Source organism: Manis javanica, chromosome 17 (assembly GCF_040802235.1).
Source record: "Manis javanica isolate MJ-LG chromosome 17, MJ_LKY, whole genome shotgun sequence".
In the NCBI taxonomy this organism is placed as follows: domain Eukaryota; kingdom Metazoa; phylum Chordata; class Mammalia; order Pholidota; family Manidae; genus Manis; species Manis javanica.
This window is the reverse complement of record NC_133172.1, coordinates 31,825,051-31,850,040: the sequence shown is the minus strand read 5'-3', so window position 1 is coordinate 31,850,040 and position 24,990 is coordinate 31,825,051. Positions and strand designations below refer to the sequence as shown.

Genomic DNA, 24,990 nt, shown 5'->3' with positions numbered 1-24,990 from the left:
TTTGAAAATCTAAGACTGTCTTTCCCACTTGTAAACTTAGGACTGGACTCAATCAGTAATTTCCTAATAACATGGAAGGGGGGATGGGAGGGTGAGGATGCTGGTGAAGTGAACCAAACCTGGCAAACACTCCTGGGCACCTCAACCAGAGCAAAGACTTTCTTTGAAAATGAATTGTGCTGCTTCAAGTAAAGGTGTGAAAATCATTGGAACTCTCAACAATTAAAGTTTCTTTCTTTGAGCCAATGAATTCCAAGTTGTCTAGCATCAGGAAATCCTTGAAAGTATGCCAACCATATTTAAGTACACAGGCATACTGTTCCAGGGGAGAAGATTCAAGGCACTCATTAAATACTTAAAATAGCTGATGACTCCCAAAAGGATTATGAACCTACAAAATCCCTCTTCAGCTTTATACTCCTGGAAGAAACCGGAAATCCAAGTTTGCAAAGCACAATTTGAGAAAATCTGTATTTCCTGATTAAGAGCCAAGTGTTATTAAGACAACGATGAAAAAAAGACATATTAAAAATAATCATAGTCTATGAAATGGGTACCTACAATTGCCTCTTGAAATTTGCTCTACTAGATGCAGAGTTAAAGTAAAAATATCTTGCTTGGAACTAGCCTATATCTGACACAGTATGTCTTAAAAATCTTTCAGAGTTACAGAAAAATTACAATAAACCTTTATCTTTACAGTAAACCAAGAAAAAAACCCAATCACTAATTATATATAAAGTATTTATTTTTATGCATGTATTTACCTACAAAATTTACAGAAAATAAAACAATGCAGAATATATAGAATACCCTCTTAAGGCTTCTTAGGATCAGAGGGTTTATTGCTACAGTTTGAAGAATAAAATTTTATACATGTGAATGCCAACATGAACACATTTAAGTTAAATGGTAGGCTTGTTAAAAAATTTTTATCCTGTTATTGAATTTTCAGCTTTATGTTAAATGAGATTTAAAACATTGCTCATGAAATAATTTAAACCTTTTCAAAATCTTCTAATAAACAGGTAAAAGGCACCTCTAGTTCTTTAAAATATTTACAGCAATCCCAATAGTTTAATTTTAAGGGCGATTATAGTACATGTGGCTGATATGCATACACAGTATGTCAATAACACTCTCTAAACAGTGAGAATTGTAGACTTGTTTGTGGCACCGCTCCCAAGTTATCTTTGTGATGGAGTGGATGATCAGTTACACCTGTGCAATACTAGTAAAACAACATATCTACACAGCATAAAATCCAATTATCTAAAACAATGACTATCGAATTCCCAGACAATACGTACTTTACAAGTAAACTTGTATATTCAGAAGCCTTTGGAGGGTTCTTAAAATCATTTAAAAAAATATAAGGTATATTTAGCATTAAATGAAAACAATGACTGGAAAATATCACCACAACAGTGGCTGAAATTCACTATCTGGTTTAACAAAAATGGTTTCTCTAAACATCTATAATCTCTTACAACATAATGGAGATGAGTTTTTCTCAGTCTAAGCACAATCTGATGTTTCTCCTGCACTATGGTTAAGAGAGGAGCACAGGAATGAAAGGCACAGCTATACACAGTAGTTGGTTGTAAAGAGCTGTGGAGATGCAAGCACATGTTGTGGAAATACTGATGCAGGAGAATAAAGTCCACATAACATTTTCCTCTTTAACATTGGCATTGATTTGCTATTTACAGTAGTCTGCAAAAATACATTATAAAAACTGGATGAGGTTCTGTTTCTAAGTTTAACTTAGTAACATACATACATACTTCAACTGCAAAGATCTCTGCAGAAGCTGAAGTACTAAAGTGACACTAATACTGAAACACAAATAATCAAAAGTACCGAAGCACTGATAACACGAGTCACCATTATCAAGACAATCTGGGTAAATATTGCACAATTCTTGTCAGTTGTGGCTATGACCTTCACATATCCAACTGTAAAAGGAATCCTTTATGGCTTTTTGCTGTATCATTTCTTTGAAGAAAGGCTCTTTTAGGTCCCGTAACAATGAATGCAGATTGTCATTGAACATGAGGCCTAGGTTTCAAAATTAGTTTTCCTGTCTGTAAAAACAAAAAAAACCCAAAAACCCATTTTAATACACAGTTCTATTAAAACCACACCACTTACCGATAAACTTTAGTGGACATTTAAAGGGTATCAAAATACCTCTAAATTTAGTCAATTACTAAGCAATTAATATAGTTACATTTTACAAGCTTTGTGTGGAGACTTCTTCTAAAATCTGTATTTTAAAGAACACACATGCAACCTTTACTTAATGAATTCCGTCTACTGGCCACCTAAAAATCAGCCAATCAAGCCCCTGGATAAAACAGAATTCCAACTTGTACAGACTGACTTATGATCCTTACCAAACAAAGTCTATAGAACATAATTAAACCATGTACTTGAGCAAAAACATTTCTCCTTTCTCAACATTTAATTTTTAATTTCTTCTAGTTAAAAACCAATGATTGCAGTAATACATATGTGTACACTGCTGGTGTTCATTCAGCGTAAGTGAACACAATTCTTCTGTAGGGTAGGGTCAACTGTCATATTCATATATATATATAAAAAATAATACCACATAATCCACACAATTCCATTTTTGGGAATTTATCTGAAGAAAACTAGATACGAGTGTAAAGATGTACAAATAAGTGTCATTCTTTCATTCAACAGTTACTGAATGCCAACATGTACCAGGCTTTGAATGAAATGCTAGGGATCCAGTAATGAACTCATGGAGCTTAAGTGCTGGTGGAAAACACACACATATATAATATGGAAAGTTGGAAGTGTCTGTCTAGTAAGGGATTAAATTATGATGCATTCATAAAATGGGACGATACGTAGTTAGACAAAATGGAAGACCTTAATAGAGATAATGCAGATGAAAAGAATAAGCCCAGGACTTAAACGTCCAATAAATGGTGGCTTTTAAATCCTTACACTGGGTCAAAGAAGCAGGTTTGAAAAATCCCTAACATCATCTTTTTATGAAAAGCAAGTTAGAGTATACACAAAATATAAAATGTGGTTATGTTTGGCTGGTATGATTATAGGTGGCTATAATTAACATATTTTATTATCCTCAGGTCAAAACTGTCAGGACTCTGGCTGCCTCCTGATTCACACTTTCCCTTAATTTTTGGTAATCCCTTGTATCTTAGTAGAAACTCATTTTCCCATTGCTTCATGAGGTGTAATTTACATAGAGCAGAATGCTCAAATCTTATGTAGTTTTCAGTTTTGACAAATATATACACCCATGTAGCCACCACCCAGAAAGTTATGTGGATGAAGCTATATAACATCACCACCCCTCAGAAAGTTCCTCTATGCCTCTCTCCAGTCAATGGTGTTCCCTCTCCCTACAACGCCATACTGCCTACCAGATAATTCTGCCTGTCTCTGATCTTTAAATAAATGGGATCATACGTGTGTTCTCTTGCATCCACTTCTTTCACTCAATGTGTTTCTGAGATTCATCCATGTTACAACGCTTAAGTAGTTTGTACTTTCTTATATTGCTGTTACAATATAAAATATACAGTATTCTACTGCATGATTATACTGCTATTTGTTTACCCATACTTTTAATCTATTTAAAATGAGTAAGGCATTAATGTAACCTCACTATAAACAATTTAACAGATACGCTGTCATCCTTTCCATTCTAACCCTCTTACAGAAGAAACCAGTTTTAGCAGGAATTCTTCCAGACTGTTTTCTATGGATTTATATTCACATATATAAATAATAAAAATTTAGTGTTTCTAATGTAAAACATGTACCTTGGGAATTGTTTCAAAGCAATCCAATGAGGGTAAAGTGGGCAGGGGTACACATGAAGTAAGAATGGCCATTAGCTGGATATGATATTGGCTGATGGGTACATTGGAGTTCATTATACTGCTCTATGTTTGAAAATTTTTGTAATTAAAACTTTAAAAAAAAAGGTACCAAATTCAGCATTTTGATAATTTACTTTTTGTACCTAACATTATACTATAGAGATCCCTCCATGTCTATATTTTTAGGTTTACTTTTGGTTTTCTATGATGTAGCTCCACCAGTCTCTTACCACTCCCCTGCTGAGAAACTTAACAATTGCTTCCATTTTTTCACTACACAAAGGATATTGCAATGAACAGTCCTGTACTTGCCTCCTTGTGTGTGTGTATGATGGCCCTCTACCCAGAGTAGAAAGAAGCAGAATGGTTAAGTCATAAGGCCCACACATTTCACATTTGTATGAATGACGAGAAAACTGCCTTCCAAAATGGCTGTACCGATGTTCCCAACACACAGTGTGTGGGTGCATCCACTTTACCACAGTACTGGAGTTACCAAAGTACTTAATTTTTGCCAGTCTGACAGGTTATATAAATGGAAACTCAGTTTTACTTTGTCTTTCCCAATTTATAAATGCAGCTGTTCAGTCTTTCTACAAGTTTATTGAACATCTGTATTTCCACTTCTATGATATGACTTAGTTTTCTCATTCTTAATCTTTGGATTTCTTAATAGGTCTTCACACATTCTGGATACTATCCTCCATCTATCAGATACCTTACAAATACTTTGTTCTAATCACTACTTAATTTCTTGCCTTCTGCTATACAAAATTTTTAAACGTTGCTACAATTATATGCATTCAACTTCTCCCATTATGGCATTTGTTCTGTCTATCAAGGTGTTTTCCTATCCAAGGTAATAAACATATTCATCTATACTTTCTTCTAATGATTTCCTGGTGGGATGTGTGTATATTTTAAAACATATTTAAGACTTTATCTGGAATTTTGTTTTTTTAATGATATGAGGCAAGATCTAAATTCATTTTTTCCCCCAAATGAAGAGCCAATTGCCTTAACACTATTCAATAATGTATTTCATCCTTTTTGACTTGAAATACTATCTTATCCTCTAAAAAAAACAAGATCGAAGTATTTAGTCTTTATTCTCTTCCATCAATCCAGGTGTTTTCCTGCCCTACTACCCTTTTTTTCTTTCATATTCTAATTTTCTATATTGGGTTAGGTATTATTTGTTTAATAGTTTTTAAAATTGAAGGTAAACACACCTTTATTAATAAAATAAGCAATCAAAATTGTGAGGTAGTTATGATGACACATGATCAACTTTTAAAAACACAGTAAATTCATATGTCTATAGTCCATCAATTAATCTATGACTCTATTTAAGATCCTACATACAGAATACCATTTGATACATAATAGTTTATAAAACCAACACCCACTGAGCTATTTTTGGCAAACAAAGCCCACTGTATTTCATTAACTCTATGATGGTTTCAATTATAAGATGAATCATACTTTTATGTTATTAAGAAAGATTAAACTATCAACTCTACTTATTTAATTGCAGGACACTAATGATTATTAGAAGCATCTCAATTTCAGAGATGATAAAATGTAAAAAAAAAAAAAAAATGTATCTTAGAATCGGTGCTGTAAGGAATATTCCCTCTATTAATTCCATGGAGGAAATTTGTTAGTAAAATGTATGTTTTACCGATGCCAAAACATTACAATCCTCTCACATAAGTCTACAATTTTCTAATAAATATACTTACATCATCACAAGACATGTTGTACTCTGCTAATACAGTTCGACATCGAGCAGCTATACTGAATAAATGTGGTCAAAGGAAAATTTATTTCAAGAGTAAGCTTTTAAAAAGACTTAGATAATTGAGAAGGTGCTTTAATTTAGTTCAGAGAACCAAACTCAATTTGTGGTGAAGGATACATTGATGGTGCAACTACTCTCTTGTGTATTCCAGCAAAGAACAAACCTATTAGAGTGATACAGCTAATAGTGAAAAACGGATGATTCCACAGTGATGTGAAGAAGGACACCTAAAAAGAGTTTGAAATATAAAGATGTTAAAAATTTTAAAGCAATACTGATTCCTACTTTCCCACTTATGCATATGTGACATTTGAATGATCTGAAATATGACAATGTCAAAACTTCCAATAATCCTAGTTCTCCATATTGCTTTGCCATAATGTTTTATATCAATAGAGCAAGACACATAGCAATATTCTCTCCATTCATTTTAAATACTTATACTATTACAAATTTATTCCTATTATCAAAAAACCATACCACCAAAAGCATTTAGTGAACCCTTCCTAGTGAGAAGTAATTTAAAAAGCGTAAGACCGTAAGTCCCATGAGAGCAGTGACACTGTTGCACACTGCTGGTCTCCCATGAACTGAAACAGCACTTGGGAAAGATAGGTGCTCAATAAATATTGTTGAATGAACAAAGAGGCCTTTTATCTCAATGAAAATGTTAAGTCGAGAAGGGGGATTATTCAAGATGGGGATGGGAGACGTGAGACAGAGAATTCTTCCCCAAACCACATATAGTCTGAAAATATAGTTAATACAACTAGCCCTAAAACAGCAACAGGAAAGAAGGCTGCACCAGACTGCTTACAGACCTCACAAACAGAGCAGACCTCAAGAAACAGGGTAACATACCAAAGCCTCGATCTGACAGGACCCGAGCCCTTCCCCAACTCCAGCTCACCGGCAGGAGAAACAAAAACAGAGCACGGAGCGGGTGGAAGCCTAGAACTGCTGAACACCCAGCCCTGGAGGTCTGCTTTGGAACATAAACCTACATTGTGTGGTGCTCTGGAGGTTGGTGGGGTTGGGGAGCTGGGACAGGCAGAGTGCTTGAGACCGAGATTCCAGCCATTTGTGGAGGATAGGAATCCGCATCCTGCCGCTCTGGGACAAAGGAAAGGCAGGCTGTCTGAGAGGCTTCCTAGCAGTGAGAGGGCTGGTGAAGGGGCAGAGTTTGCACAGAGCTTGCTACGTGGGAGAAGGGATAGGTGGACAAGGTTGTCTGGCAGCATTCTGCCCAGCAGGTTGGGAACTCTGAGGACCTTCATTCCCCTGGCTGGCTACTCAGCTCTGAGGCCCCCCACTGTGACATGCAGCTTGCTGCGCTTTCCTCCTGGCCTGCTGGCACGTGCTCACAAACCGACAGTCATTGCACAGGCCTTGCCTACAACAGCTAGAGACGCAAAGCACAGAGGCTTACACCTGTGTGCTTGGCCCAGCACTGCAACCAGGAATCAGGAAACAGATCTTTCCTCCCCCCAGGGACCAGCGATGTTCCCCTACGACCCCCAACCTCACTCTAGGGGCTGAGCAGTTCCAGAGACTAGACCTTCTGGGCACTAGAGGGCAGCACAAACCCCAGAAAAAGGGCCAAATGAAACTGAACTCACCAATCTTCCTGAAAGAGAGTTCAAAATAAAAATCATAAACACGCTCATGGAGATACTGAAAAATATTCAAGAACTCAGGGACGAATTTAAGACGGAGATTCAATCATTAACAAATTCGATATCTGAAATGAAACATACAATGGAGGGATTTAAAAGCAGATTAGATGTAGAAGAGATGGTAAATGGAATAGAAATTAGAGAAGATGAATACAAAGAAGCTGATGCACAGAGAGAAAAAAGGATCTCTAAGAATGAAAAAATATTGAGAGAACTGTCTGACCAATGCAAATGGAACAATATCCACATTATAGGAGTACCAGGAGAAGAGAGAGTAAAAGGCATAGAAAGTGTCATTGAGGAGGGAATTGCTGAAAACTTCCCCAATCTGGAGGAGATAGTCTCTCAAGCCATGGTGGTGCACGGATCTCCCAACACAAGGGGACCCAAGGAAGACAACATCAAGACATATAATAATTAAAATGGCAAAGATCAAGGATAAAGACAGACTTTTAAAAGCAGCTAGAGAGAGAAAAAAGATTACATACCAAGGAAAACCCATCAGGCTATCATCACATTTCTCCACAGAAACCTTACAGGCCAGAAGGGAGTGGCATGATATATTTAATGCAATGAAGCAGAAGGGCCTCGAATCAAAAATACTCTACCTGGCAAGGTTACCATTTAAATTTGAAGGAGGGATTAAACAATTTTCAGATAAGCAAAAGCTGAGAATTTATCTCCCACAAACCACCTCTACAGTGCATTTTGGAGGGACTGCTATAGATGGAAGTATTCCTAAGGGTAACCAGGGGAAATAAAACACAGCAAAGTAGAACAATTAATTACTAAGCAGATGCAAAATCAAACCAACTACTCCCAAAGTCAATCAAGGGATAGACAAAGAGTACAGAATATGATACCTAACATATAAAGAATGAAGGAAGAAGAAAAAGGAGGGGAAAAAAGAAGAGCCTTTAGGTTGTGTTTGTAATAGCAAAAGAAGTGAGTTAAATTAGACTGTTAGATAGTAAGGGAATTACCCTTGAACCTTTGGTAACCACAAATCTAAAGTACTATTGATAATCACCCTAAATGTAAATGGTCTGAATGCACCAATCAAAAGACACAGAGTCATTTAATGGATTAAAAAACAAGACCCATCTATATACTGCCTACAAGAGACTCACTTCAAACCCAAAGACATACACAGACTGAAAGTAAAGGGATGGAAAAGGGTATTTCATGAAACTAATAGGGAGAAAAAAGCAGGAGTTGCAGTACTTGTATCAGACAAAACAGACTTCAAAACAAACAAAGTAACAAGAGACAAACAAGGACATTACATAATGATAAAGGGGTCAGTCCAATAGGAGGATATAACTATTATAAATATCTACGTGCACAACACAGGATCACCTACTTATGTGGAACAAATACTAACAGAACTAAAGGGGGAAATAGAATGCAATGCATTCATTTTAGGAGACTTCAACACACCACTCACTCCAAAGGACAGATCAACTAGACAGAAAATAAGTAAAGAGACAGAGGCACTGAACAACGTATTAGAACAGATGGACCTAACGGACATCTACAGAACACTTCATCCAAAAGCAACAGCATACATTCTTCTCAAGTGCAGATGGAACATTTTCAAGAATAGATCATATACTAGGCCACAGTAAGAGACTCAGTAAATTCAAAAAGACTGAAATTATACCAACCAGCTTCTCAGATCACAAAGGTATGAAACTAGATATAAATTACTCAAAGAAAATGAAAAAGCCTACAAACACATGGAGGCTTAATAGCTTGCTCCTAAATAATCGATGGATCAATGACCAAATAAAAACAGATCAAACAATATATAGAGACAAATGACAATAATAATTTAAAACCTCAAAATCTGTGGGACACAGCGAAGGACGTGCTAAGAGGAAAGTATATTGCAATATAGGCCTACCTCAGGAAAGAACAACAATCCCATATGAACAGTCTATACTCACAATTAACAAAACTAGAAAAAGAAGAACAAATGAGGCCCAAAGTCAGGAGGAGGGACATAATAAAGATCAGAGCAGAAATAAATAAAATTGAGAAGAATAAAACAATAGAAAGAATCAATGAAAGCAAGAGCTGGTTCTTTGAGGAAAAAATACAAAATAGATAAACACCTAGCCAGACTTACTGAGAAAAAAAGAGAGTCTACACACATAAACAGAATCAGAAATGAGAAAGGAAAAATCACTACAGACACCACAGAAATACAAAGAATTATTAGAGAATACTATGAAAAATTATATGCTAACAAACTAGGTAACCTAGAAGAAATGAACAACTTTCTAGAAAAATACAACCTTCCAAGGCTGACCCAGGAGGAAACAGAAAATCTGAATAGACCAATTACCAGCAATGAAATTGAACTGGTAATCAAAAAACTACCTAAGAACAAAACACCTAGACCAGATGGTTTCACTGCTGAATTTTATCAAACATTTAGTGAAGACCTAATACTGACTTCCCTAAAGTTTTTCAAAAAGTAGAAGAGGAGGGAACACTCCAAAACTCATTCTGCAAGGCCAACATCACTCTAATACCAAAACCAGGCAAAGACACCACAAAAAAAGAAAATTACAGACCAATATCCCTGATGAACATAGATGCAGAAATACTCAACAAAATATTAGCAAACCGAATTTTAAAATATATAAAAAGATCATCCATCATGATCAAGTAGGATTCATCCCAGGGATGCAAGGACAGTACAACATTCGAAATCCATCAACATCATCCACTATATCAATAAAAAGAAAAACCACATAATTATCTCCATAGATGCTGAAAAAGCATTTGACAAAATTCAACATCCATTCATGATAAAAACTCTCAACAAAATGGGTGTAGAGGGCAAGTACCTCAACATAATAAAAGCCATATATGACAAACCCACAGGCAACATCGTACTTCACAGTGAGAAGCTGAAAGCTTTTCACCTAAGAGCGGGAACAAGACAAGGATGCCCACTCTCCCCACTTCTATTCAACATAGTTCTGGAGGTCACAGCCACAGCAATCAGACAACACAAAGAAAAAAAAGGCATCCAGATTGGTAAGGAAGAGGTCAAACTGTCCCTGCTTGTAGATGACATGATATTGTACATAAAAAACCCCACTCCACTCCAAATTACTAGATCTAATATCTGAATTCAGCAAAGTTGCAGGATACAAAATTGATACAGAGAAATCTGTTGCATTCCTATACACTAACGATGAACTAGCAGAAAGAGAAATCAAGAAAACAACTCCATTCATGATTGCGTCAAAAAGAATAAAATACCTAGGAATAAACTTAACCAAGGAAGTGAAAGACCTATGCTCTGAAATCTACAAGACACTCATGAGAGAAATTAAAGATACCAATAAACAGAAACATATCCTCTGCTCATGGTTAGGAAGAATTAATATTGTCAAAATGGCCATGCTGCCTAAAGCAATCTACAGATTCAGTGCAATCACTATCAAAACACCAACAGCATTCTTCAACGAACTGGAACAAATAGTTCTAAAATTCATATGGAACCACAAAAGACCCTGAATAGCCAAAGTAACCCTGAGAAGGAAGAATAAAGCAGGGGGAATTACGCCCCCCTACTTCAAGCTCTACTACAAAGCCATTAGTAATCAAGACAATTTGGTACTGGCACAAGAACAGACCCACAGACCAGTGGAACAGAACAGAGAGTCCAGATATTAACCCAAGCATGTATGGTCCATTAATAAATGATAAAGGAGCCATGGATATACAATGGGGAAATGACAGTCTCTTCAATTGCTGGTGTTGGCAAAACTGGACAGCTATATGTCAGAGAATGAAACTGGATTATTGTCTAACCCCATACACAAAAGTAAACTCAAAGTGGATCAAAGACATGAATGTAAGTCATGAAACCATTAAACTCTTAGAAGAAAACATAGGCAACACTCTTGAATATAAACATGAGCAACTTTTCATGAGCATATCTCCCTGGGCAAGGGAAACAAAAGCAAAAATGAACAAGTGGGACTACATCATGCTAAAAAGCTTCTGTACAGCAAAGGACACCATCAGTACAACAAAAAGGCATCCTATAGTATGGGAGAATATATTCATAAATGACAGATCCCATAAGGGGTTGACATCCAAATTACATAAAGAGCTCACGCAACTCAACAAACAAAAAGCAAATAAGCCAATTAAAAAACGGGCAGAAGGGCTGAACAGACACTTCTGCAAAGAAGAAATTCAGATGGCCAACAGACACATGAAAAGATGCTCCACATCACTAATCATCAGAGAAATATGCAAATTAAAACCACAGTGAGGTATCACCTCACACCAGTAAAGATGGTCAACATCCAAAAGACAAACAACAACAAACGTTGGCGAGGTTGTAGAGAAAGGGGAACCCTCCTACACTGCTGGTGGGAATGTAAATTAGTTCAACCATTGTGGAAAGCAGTATGGAGGTTCCTCTAAAAACTCAGAAATCCCATTTGACTCAGGAATTCCACTCCTAGGAATTTAACCCAAGAATCTAGCAGCCCAGTTTGAAAAAGACATATGCACCTCTGTGTTTATTGCAGCACTATTTACAATAGCCAAGAAGTGGAAGCAACCTAAGTGTCCAGTAGATGAATGGATAAAGAAGATATGGTACATGTACACAATGGAATATTAATCAGCCGTAAGAAGAGAACAAATCCTACCATTTGCAACATGGATGGAGCTAGAGGGTATTTATTATGCTTAGTGAAATAAGGCAGGCGGAGAAATACAAGTATCACATGATTTTACTCATTTGTGGAGTATAAGAACGAAGAAAAAACTGAAGGATCAAAACAGCAGCAGCCGCACAGAACCCAAGAATGGACTAACAGTTACCAAAGGGAAAGGGACTGGGGAGGACAGGTGGGATGGGAGGGATAAGAGGGAAAAAGGGACATTACGATTAGCACATATAACATGGGGTGGGGGAGAAACACAGGGAAGGCAGTATAGCACACAGAAGACAAGTAGTGATTCTATAGCATCTTAGTACGCTGATGGACATTGACTGTAATGGGGTAGGTATTTGGTGGGGACTTGATAATGGGGGGAGTCTAGTAACCATAATGTTGCTCATGTAATTGTACATTAATGAAAGCAAAAGAAAAAAGAAAATATAAGTCAATCATGACCTAGTTACCTTCCCTGTTAAAAAGCTTCCTTAAGAGGGTTGGGCAAACTCTGCCATTCATAACCTGGGCCTGTCTACTCATCTCCTGACTTACCTACACACATATGCTGCTGTATCTCTCTCCTCTCCACCTCGCTAACTCCTGCATAGCCTTAAAAGACTCAGCTACATCACTCTTCCCCTATGCCGAGGCAAAAAAAAAAAAAAAGGAGTTTGGTTTTGTAGTTACTGAGATTTAAATGGGCATAGGACATTCAGGGAGGCTAAAACAATTAGTAGCTATCCAGAAAGAATCAGAGTTCAAGAGAACTAAAGGGCTAATTTTAGATTTGGGCATAATCGGATGATAGCAGAAAATAAGACAACACAGCATTCTAAGACTATGGAGCCAGACAAGGGTCCAGGATCCAGAATCGGAACAAGAGCAGGCACTGAAGTATTCCACTGAAGGGGAGTGAAGATACGTAGACAAGGAGAGAAGGCAAGGGGTTAGAGAGCATGAAAAAAAGACATCAAATGGACTAGTAACTAAATGGGAGCAACAGAGTCAGGTTAATAGTATCTGCGTAATATTCTTATACCAAGAAATGTGTACATGTTTCAAGACAGAGAACTAAACTTATGAAAAGCAGCAGACAGATGGCCTAGTCTAATAAATTTCTTCAAATGAAGAAATGAGAGGCTAAAAACATCAGGAGGGAAGAAGCTCCCAGAAGGATGAGATCTTGAAGAAAAGTTAGTATTCCAGGGGAATGTGTTCTTAAAACCTATGATGACAGTTTAATTCCCACAGGACAGCTATGTTTTATGTGGCCTGCACAATGTTAGCATATACAGTGTTTCATGTTTCAGTTTTAACTAGATCAGTAGTATCAGCCTTCTTTCCTCCATCCAACTGCATCCAACTGCATCCAAACAGCAGTTTCCCCTTCAGATCAGAGTCACATCCTTTCCAGTCTGTCATGTTCCTTTCCTCTCTGGGTTCTTCCAGCTGGCCACTGGCTTTTGAGTTTGCAACTCTGGCTACACACACAATTGCTATTTAAAAGTCTTGTCAGGTTTGAGGTTATTAAATACTGAAATATAAAGAACCAACCCTTAGGCTAATAGTTATATTCTCACCTAATTTAGAAAATCATATTAACTAGAGAGTTTTGGGCCTATTCCAAATTACATTTAATTCTGTGTTTTATTAAGATCTCAACTAGCGGAAATCAGCTTATATTTTTCACAATTAGAAGACAGATTCATTTCCCAAGATAGAACTTTTTCAATCTTCCTGCAAGCCTCCTTCACTCTTCCCTTAAAGATGAGTACCAAGCACAGACTTAAGATCAGATTTTTATACATGAACACACAGGAGAGTTTCCTATCTGACATAAAACCCCTCTATTAACATAAAATTCCATCACCAACCTCTTGTTTCCTATCCTTTTATACCTCCACCACAGTGGATAAAATCAGGGAGACTACATGCTAAATAAACCCCTGGCTGTTTGAATTGCCATTTAGACTGCTGACAAAAGCCTTATTATTAGGTTTTTCTTCTACATATGCTAAAAGTTAGTTATAAATAAAGCTACCCAAAGTAGTCTACCTAATTACAGTTGAAAAGGGGATGTAAGCTTAAAATTTGAGAAAATTACACCATTATTACTTAAATAAAGCTGCACTGAGGGAAAAAAACTGCTGAAAAATTGGAATCTACTGCTTCTCTAATAAAAAAGCCTGAGTTTGAAATTAAGGCACAAGTTAACAGAAGGAGGCAGAACTTCAGCTTTCATAAAAGGCTGCTTTAAGAAGTAACACTATTAAATCTTTCACTGCATTTGGTGTAGGGATATCTTGGACAGTGCCCAATGGGAGATCTCTTAGTGTTTCTTATATTAAACTTTGGGCAGGACATGTTTTTAATAGAGAAAAGGCTGACAAAGAAAAGCTTTGCTAGCTTAAGAAACTTAAACATGTGTTCTCTTCACAATGAAAAACCACGGGACTGTGATTGATTAGGTAATTCAGAGACTAATTTTTTTTCTAGTCTTGACTTTATATTACATTTCTATTTTGCTATTTTATCATACATGCTTCTTGTGAAGTTGTCTCAAATGCATTATGGGATGAGGGAAGGTACCATCACAGGTAACTCATAGAAGAAAATGCTGTAATTTTTTAAAAGCTGTCGCTAATGACACTAAACATACAAAGCAGAACAAAGACTATGTTTACAATGAAATACATAAAAATATTTAAAAAGATATGTAAAAACTGCACACAAGTTCAGAAATGAATGAGAAGTAACATGAGTACTATTTCTTCAGCCCTTTTTTCTGCAAAGATACTTAATTCACAGCTGCAAGTCAAAGGTTTTTCTTAAGCAAATTAATACAAGGACATTTTTAATATAATGATTAGTTATCTCTGCTTAGGTAGCACTTGAATAACATTTACAATGAACAAAGCATTGCTATGTCTATTATCTTATTTAATCTACTAAAGATTTTACATCAAAACTTCTACCTTTTGTGTCTCGGGATCTATTAACCAGTTCCAGGCACCGGTAGCTGTACAGACAGATACAACTATAAGAAGCACTGATGAAAGATAAACAAGAATTAGTAAGGAAATAAGCGTTTAATTATTTGATTCTACCACCACCAGTTCTTAGTAAATACAGCCAGAGGATGCAGTATTTTATTAAATGGGAAATGCACTAGACTCTGGAATTCTTTTAAACACATGAACCTTAGTAATGAGGATGACACTATCCCCCTTATTTAACCAGAACTTATGATTAACGACATTAAACACAGTAAGAACCAATATGATAAAACTTTAATATTCTATGCTATATAACTTTCAATGTGCTCTGTGCTGATTCTGCTGATCTTCTAAATCCAAATAAAAAAAAAAACAGAAAAACCTCTCATTTCCTAATGTAAACAAACCAAACAAAGACTCCTTTATGAATACACCGAGAACTCTGACTTAAGGATCTTTCCTTGCAGATAACTGCCTGCTGCTGAATTAAACAAAGGTCAGTATTAGGGATCAGTATTACTAGTGGAGCACACCAATCAGTATCGATTTTCTTTAAGGGACTTAAAGAAAGGTCAGGGTAGAAATTACTGACAGTGGAACTCAGAAAAGGTTTCTTTCTCCCATTAGCCAGAATTATTTTAGAAATTCTAAATAGATTCTAAGTAAAAATTAAGAAAAAAGGTACTATTAAAAAATAAAGATGCACCAAGACTTGGTGCATATTCTGGAGATCAAGACAGTTATTGTCTTTCAGTTAGGAAGCACACATTTTTTTAAATGTAGAGATCAAGCTTCAAAGAACAACAGAAATAGGGTAAAACTTTATAATTCCTGGTGATATACTTTTAGAGGTAAGCTATAGAAAACAATCTCATTTCAGATATTTAGTAATATAACCAAAATTATGTTCTTAGCTCAAAACAGATTATATTCAATTTTTTATAATTCTGTATTTCCTATGTTTATTTTTACTTATTTTTTTATTAAAGCTATAGCTGATAACAAGTATATGTTATAGTTGTTATACAATCATATTGGTTTCAAGTATACAACACAATGGTTCAACAGTTATTATCCACATTATTAAATCCTCATCCCTTCTAGTGTAGTTATTGGCTATCAACATAGGGAGGCATTACAGAATCATTGGCTGTATTCTCCATGCTGTACTACCATCCCTGTAACCAATTTATATTACGATTGAGAATTTTTGTGTCCCTTTATCCCCCTCACTGTTCCCACTCACCCACTCCAATCCCTCCTGCATGGTGACCACCAGTCACTTCTCAGTGTCTATGAGTCTATTGCTGTTTCCTTCATTTTGTTTTTTTAGATTCCACAAGTGAAACATACTTGTATTTGGTTGGGACATTAAACAAGCTAATGTCATTTATATGTAAGCGATGAGACCATGATCCAGAGAAAAGGTACAGTCACTATTATTTTATAAGATAGGACAGCATCATATACACTTTAAAAGACTTTTAAGTAGCAGTGAAACAAGGTTTTAGGGGTAATTTCTAGGTAAACCAGATATGCTGGGAAAATCACTGCTTGTGAATTCTGACCAGAATTTTCAAAGCATACAATTAAACTTTGCAAACAGATCTAATAAGTATTACACAAAAAAATCTCGACATAGAAAAAGACTCCTAACTTCAATAGTGCTCTTTTGGTCCCACAAACTGGGTTATACTTTGAAATAATGTATGTCCTCAAGGTGTGCTGTTGTACTTCCAGGAATTAAATTTCAATAATAAATATCCAAGAAATTAAGACTAGTCCCAATCGCTGTTACCAAGCAAGGCCTTTTGTTTACTGTACTGCGTTTCCTAATTTCCTGTGTGTTTTATGGGGCAGTAACCACAATTCTTTCAAATCATATTTTGTGGTACTCAAGATATTTTTGATAGATGGTAATAATGTGAATTTCTTCTATAGGTAAGGCTCCAAAGTGGCACAATTATGCTCTGTTAAAATCAACAAAGGATAATTTCATAATCTTTGCAAGTATATGTTAAATAAGATTTTCCATAACAAAACTCTATTTCAGTAATTTGTAGGCAAACTGTAAATTGTTAAAAAATGTGCTACAGAAACTTTTATGTGTTGTTCATCAAATTTGTAATATGTACTCAATAAAAAAATTAAAGTATGTGTGTTTTTAATGGAAAAAATAAAAATTCGACCACTTAAAAGACTGTTCTTGCTGTGTCAGCCAGTTCCTTTTCATAAAAATTTCTTCATAATTCATTGCTTACAATGTTAAATAAATCTAAACACTACCAAAGCAAATGAAAATTTCTTACGGTTTAGTAAAGCAGGCATTTGTTAACCAGACATTTTACATAAAAGCAAATCATTGCCAGGCTGTGATAAAAGTATCAACTGTCAGTTTATTTTCCCTTAAAAAAAAAAAGGTACTTACTTCTCCAACGTCCAGTGGCAGGTTGCAAACAATGAATATATTCTGTAAGTCTCCTCTCAAAAGCCTTAAGATCTAGGTAAAAAGATTTTAATTTTCTTATTAGCCACTTTTACTAGTTTGGGTATCTCAAGCTTAAATTTTTGATACTCTGCTTCACGTCTTTCACACCAACTTACATGTATCACTGCACTATTTACTTCGTTTACTATGATAGCTTTAAGCACTTGACAAAAACATTACGTTTCTTTACACTTTCACATATAAGGAAACTGGTTGGTTCACTTTTAGAAGAATCTGTAAAATGAATGGTATATGGAAAATCAGCTGCAGCCTCAGCAGGCGCCAAACGCTAGAATTGTGGGGAATGCAAACAAAAGGATCAAAATCAGGTCGAGTTTTAATACTGCTGTAATCAACAACTATTAAACGGAACAACGTGTTACCTAACACCAAAAGCCTTCGAGGTCTATCTGAATTCAATTAATTACCCGATTCCGATTTCCAGCCCTTGTATTTAATTAATTAATGGCTCGATTTCTGCCTGGTCTTAACTGGACTTCTGCTACCGCTAACAGGTGTGTGGAAAGACACTCCCCTTTCTTTCCCGCGATGGGTTACAGGTGATCTTCGTGCACTATCGAACCGCCGACGTTTTCTAAAAGGCGTCCAAGGTGCTGCCTCTGAATGAGCAAGGTGGGTATCATTTCCACGATCCCATTTTTTGAGCTTTTAAAGGGAGACCAAGAGGCACTCCCTTACCCAGGCAGTTACCAGAAATCACAGCAGAAATTAGAGATATATTTCGCGAAGTTATCGGAGTAAAATAAAGAGAATTAGCATACACAAGGCACAAAAGGCAAATGCTTGCTAATGAATAAATAGTACAAGAAGCACGGGCAAAGGCTAAGTAGCCAAGATCTAAGCTGGGGGAATGGACGAGCAGACGCAACGCCCCCGGGCCGCGTCCGCTCACCCACTGGCCCCCCGGCCGGGACCCCGCGCCCTCAAGCTCCGGGCCGCCTCAGTCCATCCTTCGCGGCCTCCTCTCCCTGGAGCGCAGTCTCCGCGACTCCGGTTCCTCCGGAGCCCAGCCGGCTTCCGGGAGGAGCGCGGGACGTGCCCGAGCTACCCAGGAGACCCGCCCTACCTTCTGCCTGCTCCAGCGAGTTCATGTCGGGCGGAAGCTCCGGTCACCGCCGGAGCCCCGTCCGCATCGCAGCTGCGCGGCCCCCGCCCAGCCCGCAAAGCCAACCCCCACGCTTAACCGCTCCCCTCTGTCCCTCCTTGTCGCACCGCCCCTTGCCTAGACCCGCTACGCTTATTGGGTGCCTTGCTGGACCTCAATATTAAGATAGTTCTCTATTGGCTAACTCCTACAGCGGCCTCGGGGGCCTAGCGTTGGACGGTCCGCCGGAGGGACCAAGAACTTCCAGGGGCCGGGCTGGCGTAGCGCTGGCGCCGCCTCCTGTCCCAGGGAGGAACTGCAGCCTGTCCGAGCCAGTTCGTTCGTACGTATAATTACTGTTTCCTTTTTGGTTCTTTCATTCCTCAGATATTTATTGGGCGCCCACTACTTTCCTGACAGAGTCCTGGTGGCCTACGAAGGATACAGAAATCAAAGAGCTGGCCCTCCCTCTAGGACCCAAAGGGAAATAACATATGTATAGAACTAACTAGAACCAAAAATAATGGATTTTCTTATAGTGCCTCCCTCTGAGCTACCCAATCCCTCAAGTAAGCATTTCTCCCTGGGTTACTTTTTTTTCATGTCACCAAACTTTCGTAAATCATGAAGGAGGCACAGTATGAGTCCCAGTATCTAGAACTTAAAAAAAAAAATCTGTAAGTTATTTACTACATTTATATTTGATTAAAATACTTTCTTGCTCATTTCCTTGTGGTCATTTGTTCATTCAAGAACTATTTATTGCATGACGTGCTAGGCACTGTGTTTATCAGGGATATGGGTTATAAGCAAGACAGACAAGATTCCTGTCTTCAAAGGGGAAGGGTTACAGCAGGCAATACACATGCAAATAAGTAATTGATTTCAGACAAAGATAGTTCTGTGAAGGAAGTAACAGGGTTATACCATACAGTGAGATAAAGGAGGGCTAACAGGAGCTGGTATTCAGGGAGAACTTCATAGGGCCAGGCATTTGAGTTGAGAACCTCAAGAAGCAATTTATGCAAAGATGAGGGCTAACAACTTGCTAAGCAGCACTGGAATTTTTTCACTATTAGTGTCTTGTATATTTTATTCATCCTTCAATCCTCCTCCCCACTTGCCAGTAGAATTAATTGACACCCTCTCCCTATTACTTCACTATTACAGGTTCCTTTACCTAGCACTTTACAAAGTTTCCATTTAGGGAGCCTTCCCCTGGACCAAACCCCTTACACACATTATCTCATTTAACCCTCCTAGATGATATTTTTCAAACTTTGGGTCAAAACCCCTGAGGAGGTCCTGAAACCCATTTAATGAATCATGACTGTTATTTCTTTTAAATTATCTATAGTAAAATTTAAAAAATATCAGCATCACTGGAAGTAAGGGTAAGTATCGTTTCATGATCTTTTGTTTTGGTTGTGTGTATGCTCACTGTGTTCTGATTATAATGGAAAGCATATACTTAACTGAGGGTTCCAGTAAAACAAAGTTTGAAGGTCACAAACTTGAAGCTTGAAAGCCATCAAGATAGGTATTTGTAAGATAAATTCTAGCTGAAATAAGCAGGTGAAGAGAGGCAACAAAGGTCCAGGCAGTTCATTTGAATGCAATTCCTGGGCGAGGTTTCTCAGCCTACAGAAATGGAGGCTGGGAAAGTCGCGCCCAGCAGGGCAGACAGAAAGTTTTTAAAGAAGGTAGGGGGAGGGAGAGCTTAGCGAGGATTGGCTAGCCTAAGGCACATTTTTCAGGTTCGCGAGGGGGCAGCAGCCGGGGACTTTGGCACATCATCAGTGTCTGACGTGCTCCCCCCTCCCCTCAGTGCCTTCAACCTTACAGTATTGATAGGGTCATCTTACAAGTGAGAAAAGTCAAGTTTGCCCAGATCTTGCAATTATTGCTATAGCCTGGATTTAAGCCCTAAGTCAAAGTATCCCTTTTGTCTTCTTGCTGAATGTTCCATTTCTACATCTCCAAGTCTTATTCATCACATTTCCCTTGGCACTCAGCAGTGCTTAGAGAATGGCTATTGAACATCTGGTATATGACAGGCTATCCTGGGCTAGATCCTGGGGAGGTGAGGAGTGAGACAGGCTGATGAATAGGACATTGTGATAAGTGGGAGCTTTGCTAACCTTGCCTTCAAAAGAGACAATTCTGTTAACTGCAGGGCTATTATTTGCATGATGGGTGTACAAGTTTCTAGCAGGAGTTTGGGACAACAGAAGGAACACTAAGGACTACCTCCTAGGGTTCTCTCTATATATTTTTCATTTTTGACTGTGCTCAAATAAATGTTGAACATGACTTCTAAAGGGTGCACATTATTAGCTTGCCACTGGCATCTGCATGCATGGATCATGGGGGATGGGATAATAAGGGAGGAAGAGAGGAAAGTAGTGCTTCATGTCATGTCAGGTTAAGAAATTTGGAAACCAAGGTATTGGGGAGATCAAAGGCAACAGATTTGTAAAAATATCATATTAATGAGATTTGGCAAGAAGATAGTCAAAAATATTTAAGGAAAACATATTCCAGGCACTGGAATAAAAGTGAAAAATGCAAAGATATTTATGACTTCTGCCCTCTGTAAGGGTAAAATTTAGTGTAAGAACAGAAGATAAAACAAATACCAAAGACTTAAAATATCAGGCTTAAGATGAAGATCTGCTTAGAAGAGGGATGTCCAATACAGTAGTTAAAGTTAACTATATTTTATTAGGGGGTCTGGCTGTATGCATAGTTCAGGAGTATTATATTTCCTTTCAACCTCACAACACAGCTCTGTGCACCAAGGGGTGTTATTAAACTCACATATAGATGGGTTTACAGATGAGTGGATGATCGATCAGCCTCCACCTAGAAGCTGGAGTTATTGGTGATCTCTCCCCACCCCTCTCTTTTTCCACATGATACATCAGATCACTTTGCAAATCTTGTTGGCTTTACCTTCAACATATAGTTCCACTTTCACCACTTCTTACCACTTCCACAGCTACAACTCTGCTCCAAGCCACTGTATAATCTGGATTTACTTCAATGATCTCTAATTGGTCTACTTCTTCCATTTGTTGTCCCAAACAGTGGTTTGTAAAACATTAAAAGACTACATTACTCTTCAGAACCTTTCAATGACTCCGCAAAGTTAACTACAACAGTGATCACACTGTTTCAATGGTTATACCTTCTAAAATAATTTTGACCAAGTATATGCCTCCTCACACATTTTTTAAGTGACATATGAAATTTTCTTCAGGTGTCTGAATACTTGTAAAGAATGTAATTTCTGGCATATTGTAGACATTGACATTTGGGAATAAAGTTGTTATATCACTCTTTTAAATATATTTGATGGAATCTAAATACCATAATAATTTGATACCCACCATCATCCTTTCAAAATACCTGAATATCTCTTATAAACATAGATACAAAAATCCTCCAAAAAATTAGCAAACTGAATTTAGCAACATGAAAAAAGGATTATACAACATGATGAAGTGTGATTTATCCCAGCAATGCAAAGTTACTGGCATGAAAAAATGAATTAATATGACATGGGCAAAAAGCACAAGATTTGATAAGGATGTACAGAAATGAAAGCACTCATACATTATTAGTAGAAATGTAAAATGGTACAGCCACTATGGAAAACAGTTTGGCAGTTCCTCAAAAAATTAAACATACAGTTACTATATGAGCCAGCAATTCAACTCCTAAGGATATACCCAAGAGAACTGAAAACATATGTTCATGAAAAACCTAGTACACAGATGTGCCTACCAGCATTATTCATAACAGCCAAAAAGTGGAAACATCTCAAATGTCCATCAACTAATGAAGGGATAAACAAAATATGGTATTTCTTTTTAGTAGAATATTATTCAACAATAAAAAGGAATCAAGTACTGATTATTGCTACAAAATGGATGAAACTTGACATTAAGTGAAAGAAGCCAGACAGAGAAGACAACATATTGTAGGATTCGATTCAGATGAACTATACAGAAAAGGCAAATCCATAAAGACAGGAAGTAGCAGTGGTTGCCAGGGAGGGACTTAGGGACAGGGATAATGGGGAGTGACTGATAATGGATATGAGGTTTCTTTTGGGGGTGGTGAAAATGTTCTGGAAGTAGATAGTGATGATAGTTGCATAACTTTGTAAATGTACTAAAAACCACGGAATTGTACACTTTAAAGGGGTAATTTTTTGTTATGTGAATTATATTGCAATAAAGTGGGGAAAACTACACGATTGTCTTAATAGTTGCAGAAAAGCATTTGACAGAATCTAACACCCTTTCATGATAAAACACAGTAAACTAGGAATAGAAGGGGCTTCCTCAATGTTGATAAAGAGCATCTACGAAACGCACAGCTAACATCATACTTAATGGTGAATCCTTTCCAATTAAGATCAAGAACTTGACAAAGATGTCCACTCTTACTACTTTTGTTCAACACTGTTCTGGAGGTTCTAATTAAGCAATTAGGCAATAAACTGAGATCAGAGGAGTTTAGATTGAAAAGAAGTAAAACTGTTCGTAGAAAACATGATATTATACATAGAAAATCTTAAGGAATCTACCAATAAAGTATTAGAACTAACAAATGGGTTCAGCAAGGCTGCAGGGTTCAAGATCAATATACAAAAATCAATTGTATTTCTCTACATTAGTGATGAACCATCAAAAAATTAAATTAATAAAACAATTCCAGTTACACTAGTATCAAAAATAATACATTATTTAATAATAAATTTAGCAAAAGAAGGGCAAAATGTGTACCCTGAAAACTACAAAGCGTTATTGAAAGAAATTAATAAAGGTCTGAATAAATGGCAAGGTAGCCCATATCCCTGGATTGGAAGACAATATTGTTAAGATGGCAATATTCCCCAAAATGATCTACAGAGTCAATGCAACATTTATTAAAATCCTAGCTGGCTTTTTAGCAGAAATTGACAAGTGATCCTAAAGTTTATGTGAAATCAAGGGATTAAAATAGTCAAAGAATTTTGGAAAAAGGAAACAGTTAGAAAACTCACATTCCACATTTCAAAACCTACCACAAAGTTGTAGCAATCAAGACAGTGTGGTACAAGCCTATGATAGACTTATAGATCAATGGAAGAGAATTGAGAATTACAAGTAAACCCTGCATTTATGGTCAATTGATTTTGACAAGAGTGTCAAGACAATTCATTGGGGAAAGAATATTGCCTTCTCAGCAAATGATACTGAAACAACTGAATATCCACACACAAAAGAATGAAGTTGGCCCCTTTTCTTACAGCATACACAAAAATGAACTCCAAGTGGATTGTTTAAGAGCTAAAACTATAAATCTCTTTGAAGAAAATTTTGGAGTAAATCTTTGTGACCTCGAGTTAAGCAAAGGCATCTTAGATACAATACCAAAAGCAAAAGTGACAGAAGGAAAATGGATAAATTTGACTTCATAAAAATCAAATTCTTTGTGCTTCAAAGGATCCATTGAGAAAGTGAAAAGAAAGACAACCCACAGAATGGTAGAAAATATTTGCAAATCATATTTATCATATGGGACTTGTGTCCAGAATATATTAAAAACCTTACAACCCAACAATAAAAAGATGAATAATTCAATTAAAAACAGACAAAAGATTTGAATAGCTACACCTCCAAAGAAGATGTACAAATGGCCAAAAAACACATGAAAAGATGCTCAACATCATTAGCCATCAGAGAAATGCAAATCAAAACCACACTAAAATTCATATGGAATCACAGAAGACCCCTAATAGCCAAAGCAATCCTGAGAAGGAAGAATAAAGCAGGGGGGATTACGCCCCCCTACTTCAAGCTCTACTACAAAGCCACAGTAATCAAGACAATTTGGTACTGGCACAACAACAGACCCATACACCAATGGAACAGACTAGAGAGTACAGATATAAACCAAAGCCTATATGGTCAATTAATATAGGATAAAGGAGCCATGGATATACAATGGGGAAATGACAGTTTCTTCAACAGCTGGTGTTGGCAAAACTGGACAGCTACATCTAAGAGAATGAAACTGGATTATTGTCTAACCCCATACACAAAAGTAAACTCAAAATGGATCAAAGACCTGAATGTAAGTCATGAAACCATAAAACTCTTAGAAAAAAACATAGGCAAAAATCCCTTGGGCATAAACATGAGCAACTTCTTCATGAACATATCTCCCCAGGCAATGGAAATAAAAGCAAAAATGAACAAGTGGGACTATATCAAACTAAAAATCTTCTGTACAGCAAAGGATACCATCAGTAGAACAAAAAGACAGCCTACAGTATGGG

The 24,990-nt window shown here is 37.0% G+C and overlaps 1 protein-coding gene across 2 annotated transcripts; it reads right to left on the bottom strand.

Annotated features, from left to right (window-relative positions):
• Nucleotides 1-730: 730 nt before the first annotated feature.
• CNEP1R1 (CTD nuclear envelope phosphatase 1 regulatory subunit 1) lies at nt 731-18,757 on the bottom strand. Of its 2 annotated transcripts, XM_036998458.2 has the most exons (6): nt 18,639-18,757; nt 17,492-17,563; nt 15,043-15,116; nt 5,809-5,918; nt 5,633-5,687; nt 731-2,087 (listed from the first exon to the last, which is right to left on the bottom strand). In XM_036998458.2, the coding sequence occupies exons 1-6, from the start codon at nt 18,661-18,663 to the stop codon at nt 2,046-2,048; spliced, it is 378 nt and encodes a 125-aa protein (XP_036854353.1). In that variant the 5' UTR covers nt 18,664-18,757; the 3' UTR covers nt 731-2,045. The 2 variants fall into 2 exon arrangements, with proteins under 2 accessions (XP_036854353.1, XP_073081600.1); XM_073225499.1 differs by lacking the exons at nt 15,043-15,116; nt 17,492-17,563; nt 18,639-18,757 and adding an exon at nt 6,696-7,287.
• Nucleotides 18,758-24,990: the final 6,233 nt, after the last annotated feature.

Excerpts from the sequence above, each read along its gene's own strand:
- CNEP1R1 (XM_073225499.1), bottom strand. The coding sequence starts at position 6,968 with ATGAAGGTCCTCAGAGTTCCCAACCTGCTGGGCAGAATGCTGCCAGAC. Across the intron at positions 5,688-5,808 it reads AGAGTAGTTGCACCATCAAT|TATAGCTGCTCGATGTCGAA; the intron begins GTATCCTTCACC and ends ACATTTATTCAG. Across the intron at positions 2,088-5,632 it reads ACAACATGTCTTGTGATGAT|ACAGGAAAACTAATTTTGAA; the intron begins GTAAGTATATTT and ends TTGTTTTTACAG.